Consider the following 12,681-nt stretch of genomic DNA (forward strand, 5'->3'; position numbering starts at 1 on the left):
CCCTGTAGTGGATTGAGGAACAGTGAGTACAGATTTCTAAACTTTTTATTTATTTGTTCCTATCTCTCCAAGTTATCTGTCTCACATCACATAGGTCCAAGGTTTTCCCCCTGCAATGTGACTTCCTATGAACTCTTTCTAAAGCATTCAACTTAATTTTTATGAAAATATAAACTGTCATCATACTCATTTCATTAGTTTATATAATAAAGTTACTTACATACAAAAGAAGTACAATGCACATAGTGAGGCTTGGGGAAACACAGCTGACTAGTTGTAAATAAACAACTCTACTAGTGGGAGTAGAAGTTTATAGGGGTCAGTGATGACTCCTAGCTAGAGTTCTTGGCATGCTGTGGGTATCAGTCACTACATTTTATAGCCGAAAGGAAGTGCTCCAGTTTAGTGAAAGTTGGTTTTGAGAATATCTATATGTCTTAGAGTGAATAAGGGCTGGCTTTTAATTAAAGGCTCCCTATAGTTTATATTTTGAGTGGAAGATCTAGGTCATATAATTAGTTAAAGCTTCAGTGCCATCCATGATAAGATTAGAAACCCTAGGGTCTTAGAAGAGATGCAAATTAAACATAACTTTTTAAAAAAAACTTTTAAAAATTAAGTTTCATTGTCTTAAGTGTGAAATTATTATTATTTTTTGGTTAATTGATGTAGTCTAAATGAAGATAACATCTCCATTCTTGTATTGACTAGTTAGCTTTGTATATGAAAAATTGTTCCATGACTAAGCCTGGCCCAGACCAGCTGTCTTAGGATGAACAGATTGTTGTTCACTAAAGGCACTTGGTCAGAGTTTGTAGCTGGCTCACTGCAGCTCTGCCGTCACCCCTAGAGAGACAGTAGGAAGTGGGTGATGGGTGGGTGTTGACTTTTCCTCCCCTTTTAGAAGGGCAGTATATTGGTAGCTTGGTTTTCTGTGTGAATTTTGGGGGCTGGACTGCCAGTCCAGGGGACTCTGCTTGCTTTGGATTTGACTGCAGTAGAACTTTTAAGTATGATCGTGATGACCGTTTCTGGTTTGACTCAGTCTCTGGCTGTTCTGCCATTTGTAATTTGACATCTAGCCTTTCTCTTGTAAAATGTAGGAGTTGTTCTGGGAATCCTAACATGTAGAATTTAGGGGGAATGCCTTCTGTTTGCAAAAGCACTGTACGTACTTAAAGTGCATCTTAAATTGTTTTGGTTATTCTGCTCGCCAGATTTCCATTGAATATTGTATAACATAAAAAGTTCTCTTAGCTTTTTAAACAAATGGATGTGAATGTAAAACTTGAGATCAATAAGCCAAAGGTCTAGTTGGAGAAACTTTTCAACTGTAGTTTATTCATTACTATTTTACCTTTGATTTGTTTTCCCTAATTCATATTCTGCTTATCTAATTTTTCTTTTTTTTTCTTTTTCAGTGATGATCACATTAAATTTTTCTGCTTTCAAGTACTAGAACATCAAGTTAAATACAAGTAAGGCTTTTCTCCCTGAGATGTGTGGGGAGAGGCCATTTTTTTTTTTTAACTTTTAAAATAATTAATTAATTTCTTTTTGACAACGTTGGGTCTCTGTTGCTGCACTCAGGCTTTCTCTAGCTGCGGCGAGCAGGGGCTACTCTTCGTTGTGGTGCCCGGGCTTTTCATTGCAGTGGCTTCTCTTGTTGCAGAGCACGGGCTCTAGGTGCACGGGCTTCAGTAGTTGTGTACGGGCTTAGTTGCTCCGTGACTTGTGGCATCTTCCTGGACCAGGGATCGAACCCGTGACCCCTGAATTGGCAGGCAGATTCTTAACCACTGCGCCACCAGGGCAGTCCCGAGAGGCCATTTTTTAAATTAGTTTTTCCCTCTTTGGGGACACCATAACATAGGTTGTAAATTGACAGTATATGTCATATCCAGCTCATAGATGCATTTTGATTTATCCCAAAAAGTGTTTTAAAAATACTGAGTTCATTGGTTACATATAAAAATCCAGTCATTTCACAGGAAAACAATAGATTTCCAGCTTCTCTGGAAAAAATTAGAAGATCTGGCAATACTGAGCCTGTTTCTCTGAACGATGACTCTCTGTTAGAGTTGAGTGGCAGTGTGGGCACTTGCATTTAGAACCCCTGCCTAATTTAAGTAAAAACAGTGAATTGCTGCTCTGGGGATCCTTAGTTTGCCTACTGATTTATTCTGTAAACCACAGACCTGAGACCATGGATGTATTTTCGTCTGAAAAATTGTGTAGCTGCCATTTTGTTTTAACATGAACTGAACCACAAAACAAAGATCAGTATTGATACCCCCACCTGCCTCTCCCACCCCTGTCTTTAAAGCAGTGATGAGAGGTATTATCAATTTGTTTTAGGGAATTTTAGATAGTCGAGTGCTATACAAATTTTCTCATTCAAATTTATGAGGCCGTTACTTTTTTAAAACCACAGACACTAAACATTATCATTGTTATTTTTCTTCTCTGTTTTGAACAGATACTCAGAACTAACTACTGTTCAACAACAACTGATTAGGGAGACACTCATATCTTGGCTTCAAGCTCAGGTAAAATAGTAGTTTTTACATTTAGTACCTCAAATTGCCAGATATTTACATTTTTATTTTTGCAAGAGTTTGCAACTTCACCTCAAAAATGTCACTCATTTATCCTCCATTTCATGATGTAGCTCTTTTAGAAAGTGCTGTTTTTGAAGATCACGGGTAGATGAAAACTTAGCAATAACTTAAAATTATATTGATAATTGAAGCTGTCATTCTGTCCATGACACATGGTGGAAACTTTGGTTTTAAAATGTAATATTTTTTTAACTACTTGACAAAAGTCGCTTTTCTGTTCACACTTAAGGTGAGCCCTCCTGGACAGCCTCTTAACAAAGAGCCCTTTTCAAAGGAGCCAATAGAGTTCTGTATTCACTATATTCTTTTTCATTAATTTTAGCTAATCTTAACATATTAAAGCAGTTGTGTAGCTAGGATGTTTATTTTCCTTAAAGAGCAAGCAGCTAGAAGAAAAATCATTGAATTTTTTTTCTTCTTAGAAAAAATTATAGGAACTACTAATGCTCTGCCCATGAAACTTTTCTCTGAAAGTGTGAGAGTGAGGTGTAACCATTAGCACCTTTGTTCATTTGATTGTTCTCCATCTGGCTAGTCACCTCAGAACTTTGGTAATTCTCAAGCATATTTGTTGCACAGCTGTTCTAGAGCCTGGTGAAGTTTGGTGCGGTTTTGCCTATTAATGATAAATAAGAAAACAACGTTTGAGTCTTTTTCATTTACATTTAATTTTATGAACTATTTCTCTGTCTGTCAGATGCTGAATCCCCAACCAGAGAAGACCTTTATACGAAATAAAGCAGCCCAAGTCTTCGCCTTGCTTTTTGTTACAGAATATCTCACTAAATGGCCCAAGTTTTTTTTTGACATTCTCTCAGTAGTGGACTTAAATCCAAGGGGAGTAGATCTGTACCTCCGAATTCTCATGGCTATTGATTCAGAGTTGGTGGATCGTGATGTGGTACATACATCAGAGGCAAGTAACTTCCTATTAATTTTAAGTTTTTAATGTAGATATTGTAGGAGATGGTGGGCATATAATAAAAGGATCAAGAAGGGTTTTTTATTGTTTTTTTGAGATAAAACTTTATTAAGAATACTTATAAATTTATTCAACATTTTGAATTTTGTTTTACAAAGGAATTTAAACTTGGGGTTTTTTTCCAGGTGTAGGGTGAAATTAGAGTATTCAGATTTTTTTTTTAACCAGGCAAGAACTTTCTCTAGTGAAATACACAAATTGATTTTTTCCTGTGAATCTGTAGACAAATGTGGCCTATATTTACTACTGCTTTATAGTCACCGAGTCAGGAAAAAGCATTGCTTATGAATCAGTGCTGGGTTCTTCTGTATTCTCAGTTAGTCACATAGCTTATCACCTAGTCTTTCTCTATTTCTGTATTACCCAATATAACTTTCTCCTTTTTCTTAAAGAACACAATGGAAATAGCTTAATTCAAATGTGTATGATACTTTGAGGTCATTGCATGTCAAATATGTTTGTAACATTTAAGTAATTGCTATTCTCTTAAGTAATTTTAAGTATTTGTATAATATTGAGAAATAACTTTTATCACATGGTTAAGATTTCTAAGCAATGTTTATTTATAGTTTGTGTTTAATAAGAAATTATGTCTGAGGAAATGAGTAGAATGGAAGGAGGAATTAGAATCACAGGTTATGATTTTAGAGCAGATAAATAGGAAATAGCGGCAGGGAATGTATTAACAAGTCTGGAAGTTTAGTGGTGAGGAAATTACCGTGTGCAACTATTATTCAGATGTTAAACATTATTTTGGAAGGTAATCTACTTTAATTGTGTATATGGTATTTTGTTTTGTCTTTTAGGAGGCTCGTAGGAATACTCTCATAAAAGATACCATGAGGGAACAGTGCATTCCAAACTTGGTGGAATCATGGTACCAAATCCTACAAAACTATCAGTATACTAATTCAGAAGTGACATGTCAGTGCCTTGAAGTAGTTGGGGCTTATGTCTCTTGGATAGACTTATCCCTTATAGCCAATGATAGGTAAGTAAACCGATATTTTAAAAATATAAACCTGCAAAATACACTATGTAAAACTCATGAGTTTGAAAATATTGTAACAATTTTATTTCACCATTGCCAGGTTTATAAATATGCTGCTAGGTCATATGTCAATAGAAGTTCTACGGGAAGAAGCATGTGATTGTTTATTTGAAATTGTAAATAAAGGAATGGATCCTGTTGATAAAATGAAACTAGTAGAATCTTTGTGTCAAGTATTACAGTCTGCTGGGTTTTTCAGCATTGACCAGGTCAGTAAATTTATGTATAAGGTTTTGAAAATGTTAGAACAAATTAGGATAGACAGTAATTTAAATATGCTTTCCTTTTCTTTTTCTTTCTTTTTGTTTTGTTTTTAAATGCTGGAAACTTCCTTGACATTATAATAATGAAACATTGTATCTAGAAAGCCATAATGTTATCTGTAACATTTGCCTTGAACAATAGATTATACCAGACTTAAACTTGAAGGTCTGGGATGGTACTTACAATTGTGTGTTTCTAACAGACTCTCAGATGATACTGTGATACTGCTGGTTCATGGACCACATTTTAAGAAGCATGGCAATGCATTTTGACCTAAATTAGACTCAATTATAAATGTTATATTTTCATCACATTCATTTGAGCTGTTAAAGTTTAGCCTCAGCAGAATTAGGGCTGAGTGTGGTAAATTAGTAATTTAGAAACTGAATTTGAAGGGTTTTATTTTTAATTTTACCTGTGATATTGGTAAAGAATTACTGAGAAGTCTTTGTATTGTTGATATGTCAGGAGTACAACACCTCTGGTATTTTTCTAGCTGACAAATAGTAGTGTTTTCTTACACTGCTAATAATTGTCTTATTTAGTCCCTGGTAAAAGATTTAAAGTGCTGAAGGTAAAAATCTCTTTCTGTAGGGAACATCATAAGGATAATTAATGAAAGTAACCTAATTTTAAGTTCTAGCATTAGTGCTGATGTGACCTTAGGCAGGTGATTATAATAGCAGTTTTATCTCTTTGTAGTGCAGTTGAGGTTCAAATTAAATAGTATCAGAAATGACTGTTGTAAATTCTTATACGTAGCATAATATGGCAGCATTAACTTTATTAGAGCATATTTACTAAATTCAGCAGTTTAGAGAGAAGGTTTTGAAACCACAGATCTCTTTTTTTTAAGCTTTTATAAGTTGGCAATGTCTACATGACTATAATCATTAAAAATAGTTGCTTTGAAGAGTTAGTACTAGTGGATAATAATAGTAGAAGAATTCAAATTCTTAAAATTTCCCAGTCAAAATGGTAGAATTGTTAGTGTCTAATGCTAGTTTAAAAATGACTCCTGGGACTTCCCTGGTGGCACAGTAGTTAAGAATCTGCCTGCCAATGCAGGGGACATGGGTTCGAGCCGTGGTCCGGGAAGATCCCACATGCTGTGGAGCAACTAAGCCTGTGTGCCACAACTACTGAGCCTGTGCTCTGGAGCCCACGAGCCACAACTACTGAGCCCCCACGCCACAACTGCTGAAGCCCGCGTGCCTAGAGCACTGCAATGAGAAGCCCACGCACTGCTACGAAGAGTAGCCCCAGCTCGCTGCAACTAGAGAAAGCTGGCACGCAGCAATGAAGACCCAACGCAGCCAAAAATAAAAAATAAATAAATAAAATAAAATAAAATAAAAATGACTCCTATGATTGGCACTTGACCCATACCTAAGTTTAGAGTTTTCCCTCTTAGGTGGTTGGTTTTAAATTGAAGTCTGTATTGATCATTTGTAGGAAGAAGATGTTGACTTCCTGGCCAGATTTTCTAAACTGGTAAATGGAATGGGACAGTCATTGATAGTTAGCTGGACTAAATTAATTAAGAATGGGGATATCAAGAATGCTCAAGAGGCACTGCAAGCTATTGAAACAAAGGTGGCACTGATGTTGCAGCTCCTAATTCATGAGGATGATGACATCTCTTCTAACATTATTGGATTTTGTTATGATTATCTTCATATTTTGAAACAGGTAAGTCCTTATTTTAATCTTTTTGTCCAGTAGATAATATAGAAAAGCAATAGAGAATTGGAAAATACAGGAGAAATGAAAACAAGAAAATACTCATAATTCTACACTCTGATGACATTTACTGTTAATTATTAATGTATTTTCATCTTTTTTTTTCTTTAAACTTCTTAGCCAGAAAACAGAAATGGCCAGGTTCTAAAATTCACTAGACTAAAAAGCTTCAGAATTAGTTATAGGTTTAGGTTGTTTTTTTATTTTGAATCTGTGTTTATTTCTTTTTCTTTTTTTAAATCTTGGCTGCTTCGCACGGCTTACGGCATCTCAGTTCCCCAACCAGGGGTTGAACCTGGGCCCCGGCAGTCAAAGCGCCAAATCCTAATCACTAGACCACCAGGAAACTCCATGAACCTGTTTATTTTTATTTATTTATTTTTTTGGCTGTGCGGCATGTAGGGTCTTAGTTCCCTGACCAGGGATTGAATCCGTGCCCCCTGCATTGGGAGCGCGGAGTCTTAACCACTGGACCGCCAGGGAAGCCCCCTCTGTTTATTTCTAAATACAGTAGAAATTTTGTTAAACGTGGTTCATTTTTTTTTTTTATTTAGTTATTTAATTTATTTATTTTTGGCTGCGTTGGGTCTTCGTTGTTGAATGCAGGCTGTCTCTAGTTGTGGCGAGCGGGGGCTACTCTTCGTTGCGGTGTGCGGGCTTCTCGTTGTGGTGGCTTCTCTTGTTGTGGAGCCTGGGCTCTAGGCATGCAGGCTTCAGTAGTTGCAGCACACGGGCTCAGTAGTTGTGGCTCACGGGATTTTTGGCCTTGTTTAAAAACAAAGTGAGATCATACTTTGCTGTTCTATAATCTGCTTCTCTGCTGAATACATTTATAAGTATCTTTTAAAATCAAATTCATCTACATGTCTTTGCCTACATGCCTACATGTCAAGTTACTTACTAGAAGTGAAATTGATAGATCTTAGGTTAGGTACATTTCAAATATGTACTGTCAAACTGCCCTCCAGAAAAGCTGTGTGCAAGTTTGAAAAGATCTTAACTGATCAGGAAAATATTCTGATAAGCAAGTATAACTTTAGGAAACCTAATAAATGATTGCTTTCTTTTCAACAGCTTACAGTGCTCTCTGATCAGCAGAAAGCTAATGTAGAGGTAATTGACTTCTTTTTGCTTCTTTTAAACCAATAATAGCATCTACATCTGCAGTCTGCCTTGAAATATAGCTTAATTTCAAATTATATGAAATTAAAGGAGACTGACAAAAGGTATTTTATTCTTAATTTTAGGCAATCATGTTGGCCGTTATGAAAAAATTAACCTATGATGAAGAATATAACTTTGAAAATGAGGTAAGAATTTTGCATTGAGGAGCAATCAGTTTTAATTTTGTTTACTTACATCAAATTAATATTCCAAGTTTTGATTATCTTAAAAAAATTAGTCTTGGGGTTTTGTTTTTGTTTTTGTTTTTTGACTGCGTTGGGTCTTCGTTGCTGCGCACGGGCTTTCTCTAGTTGTGGCAAGTGGGGGCTACTCTTCATTGCGGTGTGCCAGCTTCTCATTGCAGCGGCTTCTCTTGTTGCGGAGCACGGGGTCTAGGCGGGCAGGCTTCAGTAGTTGCAGCACACGGGCTCAGTAGTTGTGGCTCACGAGCTCTAGAGCGCAGGCTCAGTAGCTGTGGCGCACGGGCTTAGTTACTCCACGGCATGTGGGATCTTCCCGGACCAGGGTTCAAACCCGTGTCCCCTGCATTGGCAGGTGGATTCTTAACCACTGCACCACCAGAGAAGACCCTACTCTTGTTTATATTGACCTCTACTTAGGTGAAATTAATGGAAACTTTCATAATCCTTCATTTTTTTGTATTTTGTCCCTCTTTAAAATGACCCTTTTAAAAACACTTTGTAGCATTGAACTTCATAAATATTGACAGTATTATTGGTGATCATATTTTACTTTATATTTAGTAAGAGTGGTGAGTTGAGGCCCAGTTGATGGACCTCAGATCATAATTGTCTATGGGAGAGTAGGAATGAGGCACTTAACTGTCTCTGGACTTGTTCTGGTTAAAGTCTTGTCCAGGGTTGTCAGTGAGTCAGCTTCTCATCAATCACAAGGGTCATCGGTGCTTTCTAGCAACTCAGTGATGGCATGTACTGTCTAGTTGTGTGCTAACGTGTTCTATTACCCATTTCAGGCATTCAAAAACTTCTAACTGTAAAAGAATAATGGTGATGATCACCAACACACCGTGCACTTGTGAAGTGCTAGGCTCATTTCATATAATATCTTCAATCATGCGATATTATTGCAGTTCTTAAAGTGGACAGTGAGATACAAGGAGTATAAATAAGGTGCCAGAGTTCTCACAGAGGAGCCCTACATGAACCCATCCTGGCTTAGGCTCTTGTTTTTGTTTTTTCTCCAAAGCCTTGCATTATCTGTCCTTTGCTTAATTGTCCCTCAATCACTCTCTCCTGTTAGACTTTTGTTTTTAACGTCCTCCCTATGCCATTTGTGGCTCTAGGCTTTCATGGTCTAGGGCTGTGTTCAGAAATAATTATGTGTGAGCAGGAGGGGAAAGGCTACTGAGCATAGTACATTTTCCTACATAAATAAATATTGATGAAAAAGTAAAAGTGTATTAAATTTGTAAATACAAAAACTAGTGAGAACTCACCATTTTATGTGTTTTAAGATCTTTTAAGTTTTTTAATGGAATTTTTAAAATATCATAGGGTGAAGACGAAGCCATGTTTGTAGAATACAGAAAACAACTGAAGTTATTGTTGGACAGGCTTGCTCAAGTTTCACCAGAGTTACTGCTGGCTTCTGTTCGCAGAGTTTTTAGTTCTACCCTGCAGTAAGTTTGTTACGCTCTTTCTAACAAGTCACCTCTTTCCTTTTCTCCCTGATGATGGTCTACCATAAGTGATTCACGTGACTTATTAATTTATGTTACTTATGAAGATCTTATGTGTATCTCTGAAACAATGCACTTGCCTCTGATTTATCTTGATTCTTGGGGGGAAATACTGCTCTTTGGAATGTCAATAAAATGGATTTCATTAGTTTTGTATACTTTTGTGATATGAATTATGTTGCCTGGCAAAATAAACAATTGCTGTGACTGTTTAATAATTAAAGAGGCTTTGGTTGGTGTCTTTTTATCCCGTGCATCACTAGTTGTATAGAAAGTTTATATTCAAGTTTCACTGACATATTATATACCTTGGTAGGAACTGGCAGACTACAAGGTTTATGGAAGTTGAAGTGGCAATAAGATTGCTGTATATGTTGGCAGAAGCTCTTCCAGTATCTCATGGTGCTCACTTCTCAGGTGATGTTTCAAAAGCTAGTGCTTTGCAGGATATGATGCGAACTGTAAGTATACTAAAGATAATTTATTTTGAACATAATTTTCTGTTTTCATATAAGCTAATGTGAGTTCCTTAATTGTTAGAGCTTAATATATGTTAATACTGGGACATTTTGATGTTGCAGTAAATAAGGATAGATTTCTTAACTTTTTCCTGCTCCAGCTGGTAACATCGGGAGTTAGTTCCTATCAGCACACATCTGTGACATTGGAGTTCTTCGAAACTGTTGTTAGATATGAAAAGTTTTTCACAGTTGAACCTCAACACATTCCATGTGTACTAGTAAGTATACACTTTACTCTCAACTTTTATTTTCCGTGTGTTTCAGCTAATGAGCAGATAGTATTGTATCTCTCTTTTATTACTTTTACCAGAGCCAGAAGCTCTCAAAAACTCTTCAACACACTGAAACTAACCCCTCCTCCATTCCTTTAAAATGGAGTTTGTGTCTAGTCAGTTATTTAAAACAAATACTCAAGGGCCTGTGTGTAGTGTAGGCTTACTTTTTATATGTACCTGGTTCTTCCCGTCCAGAGCTAAAAAATAGAATTTGATATGAACAAAAATGTGTCATGACAATAGCAAGAAAAGCCTTAAATAAGTACAGAAATGGTAAAAGTGTCTCTGTTTCTTTAGATGGCTTTCTTAGATCACAGGGGTCTGCGGCACTCTAGTGCAAAAGTACGGAGCAGAACTGCTTACCTGTTTTCTAGATTTGTCAAATCTCTGAAGTAAGTACAAAATTTCATCTATAATGTTTAATTCTTGTTTTTAAGCTTGTTAAGTAAGATGTAAATTATTTTCTAAGAGCCTGTGGTAGATTTGGTCTTTTCGTCCTAAGACTTTTTTAAAATTTTGGTGTTCCTTTTTGTATCATGATGTTACGATTTCTTTTCCTTCTCTTTAGCCAGGTACTTTGTTCATCATTAAACAGTGATTTGTTTGAATATTTTTGTATGTAACACCTGTCATCACTAATGACGGTAGTTACTTAACAGTTTTACTGCTGTAGATGACTCTATGCCTTCTTTGAAATTCTAAAGATGATATTCCTTGGAAATACATTTTGAACTTAATCTGTTTTATATTGTATTGTTCTTTACTAGTACCAGTTTTTGGTATGAAAACTACTTATTCTTAGGCTTATAAAATTGTAGTTTAAAAAAATCATAGCTAGTCCGAATGATCACATGTGACTACCTTAGCACCGAACTTTTTTTTTTAGTTCTGCCTTAAAGAGGGATTTGGTATTTCCGCACTTTGCCAAGCACTATTATTTATGTAATTGTGGTTTTCCTTTTTGCCTTTATTCAGTAAACAAATGAATCCTTTCATTGAGGATATTCTGAATAGAATACAAGATTTATTAGAACTTTCTCCACCTGTAAGTATCTATCCTTCTGAGTGATAAGTTTTCCCCAATATTGAGGCTACATATCCCTTTAGCCTTTAGTGTTAATGCCTTTGGGCGGTTTTTTTGTTTGTTTTTGTTTTTTAAAGTGTGGGTGGAGGGTGTGCAAGGGTTAGTTTTGTTTACCAAAACTCTGTTGAGATACAGTAAACAAAACATAGTAATAGAAATAGAAAGGAATCAAAATTTGACTGACAGCTTTAGCAGTGTGAGATATGGTCTGCTCTCTGTACTGTTAAATGCCAGTGAAGTGTTTTTTGGAGAAGGAAAATTTGGTTTCTAAATTATTCTCTGTTTAGTACTGTGATCACATTAGCCATTCTCAGTGACTGCTCCTGGTAGACTGAAGTTTTTCTGTGAAACTTCTGGCTTGGGGTAAAAAAAATTTAAATGCTCGTTGATCTGTATATTTTGGTGTTTATTTCACTAGACAGATTTAAGTTGAGATACTTTGTAAGCACATTGTGACTGATACACATTTCTGTGTAAAGCAAAATACTGACCTTGACATTTTTTTTCATTTTGATGAAAGTTATTACTAGAGCTGCCACTTGAAAAGTGTTAAACATAAAATGATATTTTGGGTTTTTTAAAAATAAATACCAGTATTCAGGGTACAAAGGTATATAATTTCATTGCATGAAAGGTTACTAGTGCATTATATGGTTAAATTATCTTTGCCTACATATTAAAGAAACATATATATTAAAATACTTCATGGGACTTCCCCTGGTGGTCCAGTACGTAAGACTCCACACTCCCATTGCAGGGGGCCCAGGTTCAATCCCTGGTTGGGGAACTAGATCCCGCATGCATGCTGCAACTAAGAGTCCGCATGCCGCATCTAAGAGCCCGCAAGCTGCAACTACAAGTCCGCATGCCGCAGCTAAAAGATCCCACGTGCCACAACTAAGACCCAGTGCAGCCTAAATAAATAAATTTATATGAAAAATAAATAGGGACATTCTCTTTTAAAAGATGAGGTCGTGGGCTTCCCTGGTGGCGCAGTGGTTGAGAATCTGCCTGCCAGTGCAGGGGACACGGGTTCGAGCCCTTGTCTGGGAAGATTCCACATGCCACGGAGCAACTGGGCCCGTGAACCACAACTATTGAGCCTGTGGGTCTGGAGCCTGTGCTCCGCAACAAGAATGGCCGCGATCGTGCGAGGCCCGTGCACCGCGATGAAGAGTGGCCCCCGCTCACCGCAACTAGAGAAAGCCCTCGCACAGAAACGAAGACCCAACACAGCCAAAAATAAAATAAAATAA

At 36.7% G+C, this 12,681-nt stretch overlaps 1 protein-coding gene across 3 annotated transcripts in view; it reads left to right on the top strand.

Annotated features, from left to right (window-relative positions):
- XPOT (exportin for tRNA) overlaps positions 1-12,681 on the top strand; it is a 148,094-nt gene that overhangs the window by 118,896 nt on the left and 16,517 nt on the right. For all 3 annotated transcript variants that reach the window (XM_059936406.1, XM_059936407.1, XM_059936405.1), the window contains 13 exons: positions 1,422-1,478; positions 2,480-2,549; positions 3,319-3,537; positions 4,410-4,594; positions 4,695-4,863; positions 6,374-6,610; positions 7,736-7,774; positions 7,909-7,971; positions 9,361-9,485; positions 9,862-10,006; positions 10,165-10,284; positions 10,639-10,733; positions 11,317-11,386. In XM_059936406.1, coding sequence (XP_059792389.1) covers positions 1,422-1,478; positions 2,480-2,549; positions 3,319-3,537; positions 4,410-4,594; positions 4,695-4,863; positions 6,374-6,610; positions 7,736-7,774; positions 7,909-7,971; positions 9,361-9,485; positions 9,862-10,006; positions 10,165-10,284; positions 10,639-10,733; positions 11,317-11,386 — 1,594 coding nt within the window. The remainder of the gene's footprint in view (positions 1-1,421; positions 1,479-2,479; positions 2,550-3,318; positions 3,538-4,409; positions 4,595-4,694; positions 4,864-6,373; positions 6,611-7,735; positions 7,775-7,908; positions 7,972-9,360; positions 9,486-9,861; positions 10,007-10,164; positions 10,285-10,638; positions 10,734-11,316; positions 11,387-12,681) is intronic.

This window comes from Balaenoptera ricei, chromosome 10 (assembly GCF_028023285.1).
Source record: "Balaenoptera ricei isolate mBalRic1 chromosome 10, mBalRic1.hap2, whole genome shotgun sequence".
NCBI lineage: Eukaryota > Metazoa > Chordata > Mammalia > Artiodactyla > Balaenopteridae > Balaenoptera > Balaenoptera ricei.